Source organism: Stegostoma tigrinum, chromosome 11 (assembly GCF_030684315.1).
Source record: "Stegostoma tigrinum isolate sSteTig4 chromosome 11, sSteTig4.hap1, whole genome shotgun sequence".
Classification (NCBI taxonomy): domain Eukaryota; kingdom Metazoa; phylum Chordata; class Chondrichthyes; order Orectolobiformes; family Stegostomatidae; genus Stegostoma; species Stegostoma tigrinum.
The window spans coordinates 353653-372966 of NC_081364.1; the positions used below are offsets into that span (position 1 = coordinate 353653).

The following is a 19314-nucleotide window of genomic DNA, read 5'->3' on the forward strand; positions in this document are numbered from 1 at the left end:
GCAGGAAAGCTGACATTTCGAGCCTAGACCCTTACCGAAACATCAGCTTTTCTGCTCCTAGGATGCTGTTTGGCCTGTGTGTTCATCCAGCTCCACACCTTGTTATCACGGATTTTCCAGCATCTGCAGTTCCTATTATCTCAGATATATCAGAGACTTTTAAGTGATTCTTGGATAGGCACGTGGAGGATAGTGGAGGGTATGCAGGGTAGTTTGATCTTAGTGGGATAATAGGTCAGCACAACATTGTGGGCCAAAGAGCCTGTACTCTGCTGTACTGTTCTATGTTCAGTGGGCCAGAGACTTCATAAGTGTGAACCAGCCACCCTGTGCCTTTTGCAAGTGAGCGAAAGTATCCAGAAAATGTGAAGCAGGGTATAGCACATCCTGAAAGGCCAAAAGGATCATCTCAGCAAATTCTGTGGACAGGCCATTGAACTGCCTACTCAGCTCTTCCTGCTGCATCAATGATGACACCCATGATCATTTTGTGTCTGCCTGTACATGGATATTAGGAAAAGTCTGTGAGGAAATTAGATTTTTGAATAGTGAGGGTGAAATTGAAAAGAGGTGAAAGAGGAATCAGAATGAAATGCAAAGTTCTTACCTCACGTTAACAACGCCAATGGTTTCCTTTGAAACGTACCTCAGGGTGTATGCATTCAACAGAAAGCTGAGCAGTCGAAACAGCACCTGACAGTCACGACAAAAAAGTGAGAAATCTGTTCAACAACCAAACTACCCACATAGAGTCATAGAGTAATACAACACAGAAACAGGCCCTTCAGCCCAAACTGGTCCATGCTGACTATGGTGCCCACTCAGCTAGTTCCAATTGCCCATATTTGGTCCATATCCCTCTAAACCCTTCTCATCCACGTACCTACTGAAATGTTTTTTAAATGTTGCTAACGTCCCTGCCTCAACCACCTTCTCCGGTAGCCCATTCCATATAGGCATCACTCTCTGCGTGAAGAAGTTACCCCTCAGGTCTCTCTCAAATCTATCTCGTCTTACTTTAAACCTATGCCGTGTAGTTTTCAATTCCCTATCCCTGGGAAAAAGACAATATGCATTCATCCTTTCTATGCCCCTCATGATTTCATGCACCTCGATAAGGTCACCTCTCATTCTCCTACACTCCAAGGAATAAAATCCTTTTCTGGCCAACCTTTCCCTCTTACTCAGGCCTACTGGTCCTGATAACATCTTCATAAAAAACTTCTTTGCACACTTTCCAGCTTAAGTATAACAGGGTGAACAAAACTGTACACATATTGCGAGTGCACTCTCAGCATGATTTATACAACTGTAACATAACATCCCAACTCCTACACTCATTTCCTCAATGGATGAAGGCCAGCTAACATAATATCACAAATCCTATACACAATGCCTGAACCGATGAAGGCCAGCATGCTGAATGCCTTCTTCACCACTCTGTCTATTTGTGACGCCGCTTTCAACAAACTATGTACTTGTACTCCTAGGTCCCTCGCTTCCACAATACTTCTCAGGGCCTTATCATTTATTGTATAAGTCCTAAATAAAAAACAAAAGAACTGTGGATAATATATATCAGGAACAAAAACAGAAGTTGCTGGAAAAGCTCAGCAGGTCTGGCAGCAACTGTGAAGAAAAAAAAGCAGAATTAACATTTCAGGTCTGGGTTCTGAGGAAAGGTCACCAGACCCAAAACGTTAACTCTGATTTTTGTCTTCACTGTATAAGTCCTTCCTTGGTTTGACTTTCTAAAATGCAACATCTCACACTTATCTGCATTAATATGCATTTGCCAATCCTCAGTCCACTTGCCCATCTGATCATGATCCCTCTGTAATTTTTGATAACCTTCTTCACTATCAATGATACCTCATAAATTTTGCATCATCCACAAGCTTACTCATTATGCCTTGTACGTTCACATCCAGATCATTCATGCAAATAACAAATAACAAACGTCCTAGTACTGATCTGTGTGGCACACCACTAGACACGGGCCTTTGTTCAAGAAACAATCTTCAACCATCAGACTCTGCTGTCAACCATTGAGCCAATTTTGAATCCAGATAGCAGTTCTCGCTGAATACTATGCAACTTAACTTTCATGACTAGCCTGCTGTGCAGGACCTTGTAAGCGGCCTGACTAAAGTCCATATAGACAACATCCACTGCCTGACCCTCATCCATCCTCTTGGTTATCTCTTTGAAAAACTCCCAATGATTTGTCAGACATGACTTAGAACATAGAACATAGAACATAGAACAGTACAGCACAGAACAGGCCCTTCAGCCCACAATGTTGTGCCGACCATTCATCCTCATGTATGCACCCTCAAATTTCTGTGACCATATACATGTCCAGCAGTCTCTTAAATGACCCCAATGACCTTGCTTCCACAACTGCTGCTGGCAACGCATTCCATGCTCTCACAACTCTCTGCGTAAAGAACCTGCCTCTGACATCCCCTCTATACTTTCCACCAACCAGCTTAAAACTATGACCCCTCGTGCTAGCCATTTCTGCCCTGGGAAATAGTCTCTGGCTATCAACTCTATCTATGCCTCTCATTATCTTGTATACCTCAATTAGGTCCCCTCTCCTCCTCCTTTTCTCCAATGAAAAGAGACCGAGCTCAGTCAACCTCTCTTCATAAGATAAGCCCTCCAGTCCAGGCAGCATCCTGGTAAACCTCCTCTGAACCCTCTCCAAAGCATCCACATCTTTCCTATAATAGGGCGCCCAGGACTGGACGCAGTATTCCAAGTGCCGTCTAACCAAAGTTTTATAGAGCTGCAACAAGATCTCACGACTCTTAAACTCAATCCCCCTGTTAATGAAAGCCAAAACACCATATGCTTTCTTAACAACCCTGTCCACTTGGGTGGCCATTTTAAGGGATCTATGTATCTGCACACCAAGATCCCTCTGTTCCTCCACGCTGCCAAGAATCCTATCCTTAATCCTGTACTCAGCTTTCAAATTCGACCTTCCAAAATGCATCACCTCGCATTTATCCAGGTTGAACTCCATCTGCCACCTCTCAGCCCATCTCTGCATCCTGTCAATGTCCCGCTGCAGCCTACAACAGCCCTCTACACTGTCAACGACACCTCCGACCTTTGTGTCGTCTGCAAACTTGCTGACCCATCCTTCAATTCCCTCGTCCAAGTCATTAATAAAAATTACAAACAGTAGAGGCCCAAGGACAGAGCCCTGTGGAACTCCACTCACCACTGACTTCCAGGCAGAATATTTTCCTTCTACTACCACTCGCTGTCTTCTGTTGGCCAGCCAATTCTGTATCCAAGCAGCTAAGTTCCCCTGTATCCCATTCCTCCTGACCTTCTGAATGAGCCTACCATGGGGAACCTTATCAAATGCCTTATCAAATGTACTATGTTGGCTAACCAAATGTTGGTTGTTCCTGTCCCTCAGTATCCTCTCCAATAACTTGCCTACCATCGATGTCGGCTTACTGGCCTGTAGTTCTCTGGCATATCTTTGTTACCTTTCTTAATAATGGAACGTTAGCCACCCTCTGGTCTTCCAGAACTTCCCCAACGGCTAAAGATGAAGCAAAAATCCCTGCAAGAGCCTCTGCAATTTCTTCCCTACCTCCCACAACATCCAAGGATGGGCTTGATCAGGCCAAGGGGATTTATCCACCTTAACGTGCTTTAAGGCTGCAAACACCTCCTTTCTGGTAATGTGTGTGAGACCCGAGACATCCCCACTTGTTTCCCTTATCTCCTTAGCATCCATGATTCTGTCCTCAGTAAACACTGAGAAACATTCATTAAAAATCTCCCCCATCTCCTGTGGATCCACGCATAGGTGGCCAAGCTAGTCTTTATGGGGACCTACTCTCTCCCTCGACACCCTTTTACTCTATCAGAAGAGGAAAAGACAGCTTGTACTCTGAAGGGGTAGAAATGGGGGAGCTTGGGGGAGTGGAGGAGGGGTCAGGGGAGGAATTAGGAACGGGGGGGAGGTGGAGGATTGGGCAGGGAAGGGGGAAACTGGAGGGTAGTCGGGGGGTGGAGGAGATGGGGGGGAAGGAGGAAAGAAGAGGGCAGTGGGGGTGTGGAGGAGATGGGAGTAAGAGGAGGGCAGTGGGGGGGTGGCAGAGACGGGGGTAAGAGGAAGGCAGTGGGGGGTGGAGATGAGGGGAAGGGGGTAAAAGAAGGGCAGTGGGGGGGTGGAGATGAGGGGAAGGGGGAAAGAAGGCGGCAGTGGGGGAGTGGAGGAGATGGGGGTAAGAGGAGGGCAGTGGGGAGGGTGGAGGAGATGGGGCTAAAAGGAGGGCAGTGGGGGGATGGAGATGGGGGTAAGGGGAGGGCAGTGGGGGAGTGGAGATGGGGGTAAGGGGAGGGCAGTGGGGGGGTGGAGATGGGGGTAAGGGGAGGGCAGTGGGGGGGTGGAGATGGGGGTAAGGGGAGGGCAGTGGGGGGTGGAGATGGGGGTAAGGGGAGGGCAGTGAGGGGGTAACAGGAGACGCGGGTGGGGGGGTAAGTGTTGCCATGGTGACCCAGGACTCGGGCTCCAGGTACCTGTAGGCCCGCGCTGTAAGATGTTAATTTGGCGGCGCTCGCGAGCGCCTCCCGGGTCCGCATCGCCGCTCAGGCTCCAGGCCCCAGGCCCCGGTTCCGCCTAAACTGTCTCCCGGAAACCGAGCAAAGGGACAGCCTCCGCTTCTCCAACCGCCCACAGGGAGCGAGGGCGGAGCCTGGGTTTTACCCGTCGCCGGTGAGTGAGGGAGGGCCCCGAGTGTGAACACCGAGAGTGTGGGAGGGCCCCGAGTGTGAACACCGAGCGTGAGGGAGGGCTCTGAGCATGAGGGACGGCCCCGAGTGTGAACACTGAGCGTCAGGGACGGCCCTGAGTGTGAACACTGCCCGTGATGAAGGGCCCCGAGTGTGAACCCTGAGCGCGTGGGAGGGCCCTGAGCGTGAACACCGAGCGAGAGGGAGCACCCTGAGTGTGAACACAGCGTCAGGGACGGCCCCGAGTGTGAACACTGCCCATGAGGGAGGACCTCCAGGTGTGAACACTGAGCGTGTGGGAGGGCCCTGAGTGTGAACACCGAGCGTAAACACCAAACGTGAGGGAGCACCCCGAGTGAGAACACTGAGCATGTGGGAGTGCCATAAGACCATAAGACATAGGAGTGGAAGTAAGGCCATTCGGCCCATCAAGTCCACTCTGCCATTTAAATCATGGCTGATGGGCATTTCACCTGCACTCTCCCCGTAGCCCTTGATTCCTTGTGAGATCAAGAATTTGTCGATCTCTGCCTTGAAGGCATCCAACGTCCCGGCCTCCACTGCACTCCGTGGCAATGAATTCCACAGGCCCACCACTCTCTGGCTGAAGAAATGTCTCCCCATTTCCGTTTTAAATTGACCCTCTCTAATTCTAAGGCTGTGCCCACGGGTCCTAGTCTCCCCGCCTAACGGAAACAACTTCCTAGCGTCCACCCCTTCTAAGCCATGCATTATGTTGTAAGTTTCTATTAGATCGCCCCTCAACCTTCTAAACTCGAATGACTACAATCCCAGGATCCTTAGCTGTTCATCATAAGTTAAACCTACCACTCCAGGGATCATCCGTGTGAATCTTCGCTGGACACGCTCCAGGGCTAGTATGTCCTTTCTGAGGTGTGGGGCCCAAAATTGGACGCAGTATTCTAAATGGGGCCTAACTAGAGCTTTATAAAGCCTCAGAAGCACATCACTGCTTTTATATTCCAACCCTCTTGAGATAAACGACAACATTACATTCGCTTTCTTAATTACGGACTCTACCTGCAAGTTAACCTTTAGAGAATCCTGGACCAACACTCCCAGATCCCTTTGCACTTCTGATTTGCGAATTTTCTCATAATTTAGAAAATAGTCCATGCCTATATTCTTTTTTCCAAAGTGCAAAACCTCACATTTACTCACATTGAATTTCATCAGCCATTTCCTGGACCACTCTCCTAAACCGTCTAAATCTTTCTGCAGCTTCTCTACCTCCTCAGTACTACCTGCCTGTCCACCTATCTTCGTATCATCGGCAAACTTCACCAGAATGCCCCCAGTCCCTTCATCCAGATAATTAATATATAAGGTGAACAGCTGTGGCCCCAACACTGACCCCTGCGGGACACTGCTCGTCACCGGTTGCCTATTCTGAAAAAGAGCCTTTTATCCCAACTCTCTGCCTTCTGTCAGACAGCCAATCCTCAATCTAAGCCAGTAGCTCACCTCGAACACCATGGGCCCTCACCTTGCTCAGCAGCCTCCCGTGAGGCACTGTATCAAAGGCCTTTTGGAAGTCCAGATAGATAACATCTGCTGGGTTTCCCTGGTCTAACATACTTGTTACCTCTTCAAAGAATTCTAACAGGTTTGTCAGGCACGACCTCCCCTTACTAAAACCATGCTGACTTGTTTTAATCTGACCCTGCACTTCCAGGAATTTAGAAATCTCATCCTTGACAATGGATTCTAGAATTTTACCAACTACCGAGGTTAGGCTAATCGGCCTATAATTTTTCATCTTTTGCCTTGATCCTTTCTTAAACATGGGAGTTACAACAGCAATTTTCCAATCATCTGGGACTTTCCCTGACTCCAGTGACTTTTGAAAGATCACACCCAAAGCCTCCGCTATTTCCTCAGCCACCTCCCTCAGAACTCTAGGATGGAGCCCATCGGGGCCAGGACATTTATCAATTTTTAGACCCTTTAGCTTTTCTAGCACTTTCTCTTTTGTAATGCCTACCGTACTCAACTCTGCCCCCAGCTCTCCCTAATTGTTGACATACTACTCATGTCTTCCACTGTGAAGACGACGCAAAGTACTTATTAAGTTCTTCAGCTATTTCCTTATCTCCCATCACTCGCCTTCCAGCATCAATGTGGAGCAGCCCAATATCTACTTTTGCCTCTCGTTTGTTTCTTATGTATTGAAAGAAGCTTTTACTATCATTTCTAATATAACAAGCTAGCAAACCTCATATATGATCTTCTTCCTTATTGCTCTCTTTGTTATCCTCTGTTTGTTTTTGTAGCCTTCCCAATCTTCTGATTTCCCAGTGCTCTTGGCCACTTTATAGGCTGTCTCTTTTTCTTTGATATATTTCCTGACTTTCCTCCCCGAGAGTGAACACCGAGAGTGTGGGAGGGCCCCGAGTGTGAACACCGAGCGTGTGGGAGGTCCCCGAGTGTGAACACCGAGCGTGTGGGAGGGCCCCGAGTGTGAACACCGAGCGTGAGGGACGGCCCCGAGTATGAACACTGCCCGTGAGGGAGGGCCCCGAGAGTGAACACCAAGCGTGAGGGAGGGCCCCAAGTGTGAACACCAAGCGTGAGGGAGGTCCCCGAGTGTGAACACCGAGCGTGAGGGAGGGCCCGGAGCATGAGGGAGGTCCCCGAGTGTGAACACCGAGCGTAAGGGACGGCCCCGAGTGTGAACACCGAGTGTGTGGGAGGTCCCCGAGTGTGAACACCGAGCGTGTGGGAGGGCCCCGAGTGTGAACACTGCCCGTGAGGGACGGCCCCGTGAGGGAGGGCCCCGAGAGTGAACACCAAGCGTGAGGGAGGTCCCCGAGTTTGAACACCGAGCGTAAGGGACGGCCCCGAGTGTGAACAAGTATGAGGGAGGGCTCCGAGTGTGAACACCGAGCATGAGGGAGGGTCCCGAGTGTGAACAATGAGTGCGAGGAAGGGCCTCGAGTGTGAACACTGCCTGGGAGTCGAGGGCCCCGAGTGTGAACACCATTCATGAGGGAGGGCCCCGAGCGCGAAGGAGTGCCCTGAGTGTGAATACCAACATGAGGGAGGGCTCCAAGTGTAAGCGAGGGCCCTGAGTGTGAACACCGTCTGTGAGGTAGGGCCCTGAGTGTGAACACCGAGCGTGATGGAGGGCCCCGTGTGTGAACTCCGAGCGTGAGGGAGGGCCCGGTGTGTGGACACCGAGCGTGAGGGAGGACCCCGTGTGTGGACACCGAGCGTGAGGGAGGGCTCCGTGTGTGGACACCGAGCGTGAGGGAGGGCCCTGTGTGTGAACACCGAGCGTGAGGGAGGGCCCCGTGTGTGAACACCGAGCGCGAGGGAGGGCCCCGTGTGTGAACCCCGAGTGTGAGTCTGAGTGTGACCAGAGTGTGAGAGAGACCCCCAGTTGTGAACACAGAGAGTGTGGGAGGGGCCCGAGTGTACACAGCGATTGTGAGGGAGAGCCCTGTTTGCGAACACCGAGCCTGAAGGCTCCGAGCGTGAGGGAGGGGCCCTAGTCTGAACACCATGTGTAAGAGAGGGCCCCGAATGTGAACACGCTGTGAGGGAGGCTCCCAGTTGTGAACACGGACAGCGAGGGAGGGCCCTGCGTGTGAACACAGAGGGTGGGGTAGGGCCCCGAGTGCAAACAGTGAGTGTAGAACATAGAACAGTACAGCATAGTACAGGACCTTCGCTCCACCATGCTGTGCCGAGCTTTTACCCTAAACCTAAGGTCTATCTAGCCTCAATTTCTACCTTTTACTATCATACATATGCCTATCTGATAGCCGCTTAAATGCCCCTAATGAGGCTGACTCCACTCCACTCCCCTCTCCGGCAATGCATTCCGCGCCATGGCTACTCTCTGAGTAAAGGACCTACCTCTGACGTCTCCCCGTTATCTACCTCCTTTCACTTTAAAACTGTGCCCGCTTGTAGTAGCTACCTCCACCTTAGGAAAAAGTCTCTGGCTGTCTACTCTATCTATATCTCTCTGGATTTTTTACACCTCTATCAAGTCACCTGTCATCCTTCGTCGTTCTAAAGAGAAAAGCCCTAGCTCTCTCAACCTTTCCTCATAAAACCTCCCCTCCATTCCAGGCAACATCCTGGTAAATCTTCTCTGCACCTTTTCTAACACTTCCACGTCTTTCCTATAATGAGGTGACCAGAACTGGGCACAGTACTCCAGATTTGGCGAAACCAGGCTGCAAACACTGAGTGTGAGGGCGGGGCCCTGCATGTGAAAACTGAGTGTTACAGCGACACATCCGAAATAAAGTTTCAGGGAAGCAAGATGGTACCGGCAAGCAAGAGGTTGGATTGAAGTGTGCCTACTTCAATCCCAGGAGCATCCGGAATAAGATGGGTGAACTTGCAGCATGGGTTAGTACTTGGGTCTTCGATGTTGTGGCCATTTCGGAGACATGGATAGAGCAGGGGCAGGAATGGTTGTTGCAGGTTCCGGGATTTAGATGTTTCAGTAAGAACAGAGAGGACGGTAAAAGAGGGGGAGGTGTGGCATTGTTGGTCAAGGACACTATTACAGTTGCAGAAAGGATGTTTGGCGACTCGTCAACTGAGGTAGTATGGGCTGAGGTTAGAAACAGGAAAGGAGAGGTCACCCTGTTTGGAGTTTTCTATAGGCCTCCGAATAGTTCCAGAGATGTAGAGGTAAGGATAGTAAAGATGATTCCCAATAGGAGTGAGAGAGACAGGGTAGTTGTCATGGGGGACTTCAACTTTCCAAATATTGACTGGGAACACTATAGTTCGAGTACTATAGATGGGTCAGTTTTTGTCCAGAGTGTGTAGGAGGGCTTCCTGACACAGTATGTAGATAGGCCAACAAGAGGCGAAGCCACATTAGATTTGGTACTGGGTAATGAGCCCGGCCAGGTGTTAGATTTGGAAGTAGGTGAGCACTTTGGTGATAGCGATCACAATTCTGTTATGTTTACTTTAGTGATGGAAAGGGATAGGTGTATACCACTGGGCAAGAGTTATAGCTGGGGGAAAGGCAATTACGATGAGATTACGCAAGATTTAGGGAGCATAGAATGGGGAAGGAAACTGCAGGAGATGGACACATTAGAAATGTGGAGCTTATTCAAGGAAAAGCTCCTGTGTGTCCTAGATAAGTATGTACCTGTCAGGCAGGGAGGAACTGTAGAGCGCGGGAGCCGTGGTTTACGAAGGAGGTGGAATCTCTGGTCAAAAGGAAGAAGAAGCCTTATGTTAGGATGAGATGTGAAGGCTCAGTTAGGGCACTTGAGGGCTACAAGGTAGCCCGGAAAGACCTAAAGAGAGAGCTCAGAAGAGCCAGGAGGAGACATGAGAAGTTGTTGGCAGATAAGATCAGGGTAAACCCAAAGGCTTTCTATAGGTATTTAAGGAATAAAAGAATGACGAAAGTAAGATTAGGCCCAATCAAGGATAATAGTGGTAGGTTGTGTGTGGAGTCAGATGAGATAGGGGAAGCGCTAAATGAATATTTTTCAACAGTATTCACTCAGGAAAACAACAATGTTGACGAGGAGAGTACTGAGAAACAGGATACTAGACTAGGTGGGATTGAGGTTCACACGGAAGAGGTATTAGAAATCCTTCAGAAGGTGAAGATAGATAAGTCCCCGGGCCGGATGGGATTTATCCTCGGATCCTCTGGGAAGCCAGGGAGGAGACTACTGAGCCTTTGGTATTGATCTTTAACTCGTCATTGTCTACAGGAGTAGTGCCAGATGACTGGAGGATATCAAATGTGGTTCCCCTGTTGAAGAGGGGGAGTAGAGACAACCCTGGTAATTATAGAGCAGTGAGCCTTACCTCAGTTGTTGGTAAAGTGTTGGAAAAGGTTATAAGGGATAGGATTTATAGTCATCTAGAAAAGAATAAATTGATTAGGGGTAGTCAGCACGGTTTTGTGAAGGGAAGGTCGTGCCTCACAAACCTTATTGAGTTCTTTGAGAAGGTGACCAAACAGGTAGGTGAGAGTAAACCAGTTGATGTGTTGTATATGGATTTCAGCAAGGCGTTCGATAAGTTTCCCCACAATAGGCTATTGTACAAAATGCGGAGGAATGGAATTGTGGGAGATATAGCAGTTTGGGTCGGAAATTGGCTTGCTGAAAGAAGACAGAGTGGTAGTTGATGGGAAATGTTCATCCTGGAGACCACTTACTAGTGGTGTACCGCAAGGGTCGGTGTTGGGCCCACTGCTGTTTGTCATTTTTATAAATGACCTGGATGAAGGCGTAGAAGGATGGGTTAGTAAATTTGCAGACGACACTAAGGTCGGTGGAGTTGTGGATAGTGACGAAAGATGCTGTAGGTTGCAGAGAGACATAGATAAGCTGCAGAGCTGGGCTGAGAGGTGGCAAATGGAGTTTAATGCAGACAAGGGTGAGGTGATGCACTTTGGTAGGAGTAACTGGAAAGCAAAGTACAGGGCTAATGGTGAGATTCTTAGCAGTGTATATGAGCAGAGAGATCTCGGTGTCCATGTACACAGATCCTTGAATGTTGCCACCCAGGTTGACAGGGTTGTTAAGAATGCGTACAGTGTTTTAGCTTTTATTATTAGAGGGATCGAGTTCTGGAACCAAGAGGTTATGGTGAAGCTGTACAAAACTCTGGTGCACCCGCACTTGGAGTATTGTGTACAGTTCTGGTCACCGCATTATAAGAAGGATGTGGAAGCTTTGGAAAGGGTGCAGAGGAGATTTACTAGGATGTTGCCTGGTATGGAGGGAAGGTCTTACGAGGAAAGGCTGAGGGACTTGAGGCTGTTTTCGCTAGAGAGAAGAAGGTTGAGAGGTGACTTAATTGAAACATATAAAATAACCAGAGGGTTAGATAGGGTGAATAGGGAGAGCCTTTTTCCTAGGATGGTGACGGCGAGCACGAGGGGGCATAGCTTTAAATTGAGGCGTAAAAGATATAAGACAGATGTCAGAGGTAGTTTCTTTACTCAGAGAGTAGTAAGGCAATGGAACGCTTTGCCTGCAAGGGTAGTAGATACGCCAACTTTAGGTACATTTAAGTCGTCATTGGACAAGCAGATCGATATACATGGAATAGTGTAGGTTAGATGGGCTTGAGATCGGTATGACAGGTCGGCACAACATCGAGGGCCGAAGGGCCTGTACTGTGCTGTAATGTTCTATGTTCTGAAGATGACACTAAAGTAGACGGAGTCATGGACAGTGTGGAAGAATGTTGCAGGTTGCAGGGAGACTGGATAAACTGCTGAATTGGGCTGAAAGGTGGCAAATGGAGTTCAATGCGGATAAATGTGAGGTGATTCACTTTGGGAAGAAGAATAGGAAGGCAGAATACTGGGTCAATGGAAAGATTCTTGGTAATGTGGATGTGCAGAGGGATCTTGGTGTCCATGTGCATAAGTCCCTGAAAGTTGCCACCCAGGTTGATAGTGCTGTTAAGAAGGATTATGGTGTGTTAGGTTTTATTGGTAGAGAGATTGAGTTCCGGACCCGTGATGTCATGCTGCAACTGTACAAAACGCTAGTGTGGCCTCACTTAGAATACTGCGTGCAATTCTGGTCGCCCCATTACAGGAAGGATGTGTAAGCGCTGGGAAAGGTGCAGAGGAGATTTACCAGGATATGGATGTGAGCCAAACAGAGCCACGCACGAGAATTCCTAGAAGCATGGCATTCCAACCAGAACTCCATCAACAAACACATTGATTTGGAGCCAATCTACCATCCTCTGAGAAAAATAACAGGAAATGACATCACCAACACAGGAAATGATATCAACAACCCAAGGAAACCTAAACAGATAAATAGAAAGCGGGACATACCACCAGCGCTTCATCGGAGGCTCACTGATGATGTTACCTGGCATTGTGTTGAAACGTCTGAAAACTAACCTTCTGCTCAGCGAGCAAACTCACATCCAGAACCTCAACCTGAGCTACAAATCTTCTCAAAACTCGTTACCAGGATATTGCCTTGTCTGGAGCGAAAACCTTATGAAGAAAGGCTGAGGGATTTGGGTCTGTTTTCATTGGAGAGAAGGAGGCTAAGAGGGGATTTAATAGAGGCATACAGGATAATCAGAGATAACAAAGTGTGGAGCTGGATGAACACAGCAGGCCAAGCAGCATCTCAGGAGCACAAAAGCTGACCTTTCGGGCCTTGACCCTTCCACGGAGAAAAGAAGAGAGGGGGAGGTCCAAGTTCTTCAAGGACCGCAACTTTCCCCCCGCAGTGATCGAGAACGTGCTTGACTGCGTCTCCCGCATTTCCCGCAACACATCCCTCACACCCCGCCCCCGCCACAACCGCCCAAAGAAGATCCCCCTCATTCTCACACACCACCGCACCAACCTCCGCATACAACGCATCATCCTCCGACACTTCCGCCATCTACAATCCGACCCCACCACCCAAGACATTTTTCCATCCCCACCCTTGTCTGCCTTCTGGAGAGACCACTATCTCCGTGATTCCCTTGTTCGCTCCACACTGCCCTCCAACCCCACCACACCCGGCACCATCCCCTGCAACCGCAGGCAGTGCTACACTTGCCCCCACACCTCCTCCCTCACCCCCATCCCAGGCCCCAAGTTGACTTTCCATATTAAGCAGAGGTTCACCTGCACATCCGCCAATGTGGTTTCCTGTATCCATTGTACCCGGTGTGGCTGCCTCTACATTTGGGAAACGGCTTGTGGACCACTTTGCAGAACACCTCCACTCGGTTCGCAGTAAATAACTGCACCTCCCAGTCGCGAACCATTTTAACTCCCCCCTCCCATTCTTCAGATGACATGTCCATCATGGGCCTCCTGCAGTGCCACAAGGATGCCACCCGAAGGTTGCAGGTACAGCAACTCATATTCCGCTTGGGAACCCTGCAGCCCAATGGTATCAATGTGGACTTCACCAGCTTCAAAATCTCCCCTTCCCCCACCGCATCCCACAACCAGCCCAGTTTGTCCCCTCCCTCCACTGCATCACACTACCAACCCAGCTCATCCCCTCCCCCCACTGTATCCCAAAACCAGCCCAGCCTGTCTCTGCCTCCCTAACCTGTTCTTCCTCTCACCCATCCCTTCCTCCCATCTCAAGCCGCACCTCCATTACCTACCTACTAACCTCATCCCACCTTCTTGACCTGTCCATCTTCCCCGGACTGACCTATCCTCTCCCTACCTCCCCACCTATACTCTCCTCTCCACCTATCTTCTTTTCTCTGCATCTTCGGTCCGCCTCCCCCTCTCTCCCTATTTATTCCAGAACCCTCTCCCCATCCCCCTCTCTGATGAAGGGTCTAGGCCTGAAAGGTCAGCTTTTGTGCTCCTGAGATGCTGCTTGGCCTGCTGTGTTCATCCAGCTCCACACTTTGTTATCTTGGATTCTCCAGCATCTGCAGTTTCCATTATCTCAGGATAATCAGGCCATTAGATAGGGTGGACTGTGAGAGTCTTCTTCCGAGGATGATGACGTCAGCTTGTACGAGGGGGCATAGCTACAAATTGAGGGGTAATAGATTTAAGACAGATGTCAGAGGCAGGTTCTTTACTCAGGGAGTGGTAAGGGCATGGAACGCCCTGCCTGCCAATGTAGTGAACTCAGCCACATTAGGGGCATTTAAAGAGTCCTTGGATGAGCATATGGATGATGATGACAGTGTAGGTGGGTGGGCTTAGTTTAGTTCACAGGTCGGCGCAACGTTGAGGGCTGAAGGGCCTGTTCTGCATTGTAGTGTTCTATGTTCTAAGTGTGAATACTGAATGTGAGAATGAGCCCTGAATGTAAAACCCTGAGAGAGCCCTGAGCGTTAACACCAATTGTGAGAGGGAGCTCTGAGTGTGACCTTGAACTCTAGCTATCGCACTTTTAAAGGCCTCCCACTTGCTGGAGATCCCTTTACCTGCAAACAAACTGCTCCAATCAACCCCTGCAAGCTCCTGTCTCATTCCATCAAAAATTCACCTTGTCCCAGTTTAAAACTAGAACCGGTGGACCAGTTTTGTCCTCTCTGTAACTATTTTAAAATTAATAGAACTATGGTCACTGGTCTCAAAGTGCACTCCCACTGTCACCTCAGTCATTCGGCCTGCCATATTTCTCAAGAGTAGGTTGAGTTCTGCCCCTTCCCGAGTAGGACCCTCTATATACTGCTTGAGGAAACTTTTGTGAACGCATTCAACATATTTCACCCCACCTAAGCACTTAACGCTATAGCAGTCCCAGTCTATGTTAGGAAAATTAAAACCCCCTACCAAGACAACCCTATTGCTCCTGCAAGTTTCCCCAGTCTCCCTGCATTTTTGTTCCTCTAATTCACGTTGACTATTTGGGGGTCTGTCATACAACCCCAATATTATTTTTGACCAGAACTGCTTCACCACCACCCTTTTTACCCAACCTGTTTCCACGAAAAGCCTTATAACCTGACAAGTTAAATATTCAAGATAATAAAATGTGAGGCTGGATGAACACAGCAGGCCAAGCAGCATCTCAGGAGCACAAAAGCTTACGTTTCGGGCCTAGACCCTTCATCAGAGAGGGGGATGGGGTGAGGGTTCTGGAATAAATAGGGAGAGAGGGGGAGGTGGACCGAAGATGGAGAGAAAAGAAGATAGGTGGAGAGAGTATAGGTGGGGAGGTAGGGAGGGGATAGGTCAGTCCAGGGAAGACGGACAGGTCAAGGAGGTGGGATGAGGTTAGTAGGAGATGGGGGTGCGGCTTGGGGTGGGAGGAAGGGATCGGTGAGAGGAAGAACAGGTTAGGAAGGCAGAGACAGGTTGGACTGGTTTTGGGATGCAGTGGGTGGAGGGGAAGAGCTGGGCTGGTTCTTCTTTTCTATCTTCTTTTCTCTCCATCTTCGATCCGCCTCCCCCCTCTCCCTATTTATTCCAGAACCCTCACCCCATCCCCCTCTCTGATGAAGGGTCTAGGCCCGAAACGTCAGCTTTTGTGCTCCTGAGATGCTGCTTGGCCTGCTGTGTTCATCCAGCCTCACATCTTGTTATCTTGGATTCTCCAGCATCTGCAGTTCCCATTATCTCTGAAGTTAAATATTACTCAGAGCTAGTAAAAACTGCTGATGCAGGAGTTAGAGATAACACAGTGTGGAACTGGAAGAGCACAGCAGGCCAGGTAGCATCAGAGGTGCAGGAAAGTTGACGTTTCGGGTCAGGGCCCTTCTTCCCGAAACGTCGACTTTCCTGCTTTTCTAATGCTGCTTGGTCTGCTGTGTTCCTTCAGCTCCACACTGTGTTATCTATGTTAAATATTCAGCCCTGTTCTGATTTGAGCCATGTTTTTGTCAATGCTACTATGTCATAACCCCCAGAGCAATTTCTGCTTCCGTTTCCAGTTCCCCAATTTCACTGTACTCTGTTCATTTACATATGTACAATATAACCCTGCCCTTATTTCTTTCTTGCGTATTGGAAGGTGACTATTCTTTCATCATTGTTAACACTCAAGTCTTTACTCACTTCATGGTCCCAGTTCCCTATCTTGTCACTTTTGCGCCCTCTGCTACTTCCAAAACTAATCCCAGATTGAATACTGACTTTATAATCAAGCCTGCTGACAGATGGTGCTGTTGTTGGGTGTACTGATCTTTGCATTGCAAAGGCTGACATCTGTTCTTAGATATTGGTTCCTATCTCCCCTTGGACCATGACCCACCAGGCCATTGTGTCCACTGCAGGGTCACTAACCTCATTTCACCTAGTGATGTCCCACCCCTAACTGCATCCAAGCTCAAAATTCCCCAACTCTGTACTGTGCACGTCTGCAAGAACTGCAAGAGCAGACCCATGGTTTCTGTCTGCTCCTGCCCCAAAGAACTTATCTCTTCCTACCTTTTTTCCCCACTTTGGCAATCCCATCCCACTTACATCCATAATTCTTCTGATGCTTCACGTCAGTTTCAGAATTTCCAGTTTGAAAGCTCCAGCTGTCTCCTCTCTACCGTGGAGGTGCAGTCCCTTTGCACATTCACACGCCCCACCCCAATCAGGATGGTCTCAGGGCTCCCAGTTTTTTCCTGGATAAAAAGTTGGACTATTGCCATCTACTACCATTCTCCTCCACTTGGCTGAGCTCATCCTCACTCTGAACAACTTCTCTCTTAACTCAAACAGAAGTTGCTGAAAAAGCTCAGCAAGTCTGACAGTATCTTCGTAGATGTTGCCAGACCTGCTGAGATTTTCCAGCAACTTCTGCTTTCATACCTGATTTACAGCATCCACAGTTCTTTCAGTTTTTCTTTTAGAACATAGAACATTACAGCACAGTACAGGCCCGTCAGCCCTCGATGTTGTGCCGATCTGTCATACCGATCTCAAGCCCATCTAACCTACACTATTCCATGTACGTTCATATGCTTATCCAATGACGACTTAAATGTACCTAAAGTTGGCGAATCTACTACCGTTGCAGGCAAAGCGTTCCATTCCCTAACTACTCTCTGAGTAAACTTTTAACTCCTCTTAATTTACTTCAGGTCAGTGGGATGGCGATGGGTACCCACATGGACCCCAGTTATGCCTATATTTTCATGTGCTCCATAGAACAATCCTTGTTCCAGTCCTATTCTGGCCCCCACCCACAATTCTTTCTCTGGTACACTGATGACACCAACAGTGCTGCTTCTCTCTCTGGTCTAAAATTGGAAAGGTTTATCAGTTTTGCATCCAGTGTCTACCCCACTGTCACTTTTGCCTGGTCCATTGCTGGCTTCTCCCTTACCTTCCTCGACCAAGGAACAGGCTAGCCACCAATATCCACTGCATTCCATTTGACCCTCACAGCTTCCTCAAATATACATTCTCACACCCTGCTCCCTATGAAGACTCTATCCCATTCACCCAGTTCCTCTGTGTCTGTTCCTTCTGCAAGGGAACCTCAGAAATGTCCACCTTCTTCCTCAAACGAGGATTCTCCACCACTGTGGTTGACAGGGCCCTCAGATATGTCTGACCCATCTCTTGCACTTCACCCCTTCGTCCTCATCTACCAAATCACCAGCATCCGCGTCCAAAAGATCATTACCCAGCATTTCTGCCACATTCAGGGGCATGCCACTCACAGACACATATTCCTCTCCCGTCTCCTATCAGCTTTCTCCATTCCCAACAACCCTCCCACGACAATCACAGAAGGTGTAGCACTTGCCCATTTACTTCCTCCCTCCTCACCAGCCAAGGCCTCAGACAAACCTCCCAGTGGAAGCAGCAATTTACCTGCAGTTCACTCAATCTAAACTACTATATTCACAGTTTACAATGTAGTCTGCTCTATATCAGGGAAACAAAGTACAGACTGGGTGAACACTTTGCAGAACACCTACATTCTGTCTATAAAAATGACTCTAAGCTTCCGATTGCCTGTCACTTCAACACACCACAGTGTTTCTCGGCCAACATCTCTGTCTGAGGCTTGCTACAGTCCTCCAGTGAATTTCAGTGTAAGCTGGAAGAATGGCATCTCATTTTCTGCTTGGGAACCCTGCAGCCTTCTAGACTCAATATCAAACTCAATAATTTTAGACCAACTTTTTTCCAGGTACAAACAGCTCAGAAGAAGTCTCATTAGACCTGAAATGTTAACTCTTTTCTGTCCACAGATGCTGCCAGTCCTCAGGATTTCCAGCAATTTCCATTTTGTTTCTGATATCATGCATTCGCAGTTCTTTGATTTTGTTTTCTCCCAGAATCCTCCTCAGACACTTCCCACCGCTAAAAAATCTTCAATGACCTCCACCACGTTCTAGCGAAGAGAGTTCTAAGGCTCACATAGCAACGTAGAAGATAGGAGCAGGAGGAGGCCATTTGGCCCTTCAAGCCTGCTCCACCATTAATCACTGTCATCGCCGATTGTCCAACTCAACAGCCTAATCCTGCTTTCTTCCCACGACCTTTGATCCCATTCGACCCAAATGCTATATTTAGCCACCTTTTGAATACATTCAATGTTTTGATAGCCACCACTTGTAATAATGAAGGCTCACCAAGTTCACAGGCTCACCACTCTTGGAATGAAGAAATGTCTCCTCATCTCTGTCCTAAATGATCTACCACAAATCCTCAGACTGTGACCCCCAGTTCTGGACAGACTCACCATCAGGAACATCCTCCCTGTATCTACCCTGTCTAGTCCAGTGAGAATTTTATAAGTTTCAATGAGATCCCCCCCTCATTCCCCTGAACTCCAGCGAGAACAATCCTAACCTAGTTAGTCCCTACTCGTACATCAGCCTGATAAACCTTCACTGCACTCCCTTGAGAGCAAGAGCATCCTTCCTCTGAACAGGAGACCAAAACTACACACAATATTCCAGGTGTTCACCAAGACCCTATACAACTGCAAGAACACATCCTTTCTCCTGTAATCAAAATCTCTCGCAATGAAGCTCAACATACCGTTTGCCTTCTTTACCGCCTGCTGCACCTGCATGCTTACCTTCGACTGGTGCACAAGGGCACCCAGGTTCTGCTGCACACACCCCTCTCCCAATTTACAGCCATTCAGGTAGTAATCTACCTTCTTGTTTTCG

General features: G+C 48.7%; 1 protein-coding gene across 2 annotated transcripts in view; it reads right to left on the reverse strand.

The window, feature by feature from the left end:
* rft1 (RFT1 homolog) overlaps positions 1-4888 on the reverse strand; it is a 93941-nt gene extending 89053 nt beyond the window's left edge. The window contains exons 1-2 of one of the 2 annotated variants that reach the window (XM_059649674.1): positions 4555-4888; positions 647-693 (exon numbers count right to left, since the gene is read on the reverse strand). In XM_059649674.1, the coding sequence (XP_059505657.1) occupies positions 647-693; positions 4555-4617 (110 nt within the window). In that variant the 5' untranslated portion in view covers positions 4618-4888. Of the gene's footprint in view, positions 1-607; positions 694-4554 lie in introns of both variants that reach the window. The other variant, XM_059649673.1, reaches the window with a different exon arrangement.
* Positions 4889-19314: the final 14426 nt, after the last annotated feature.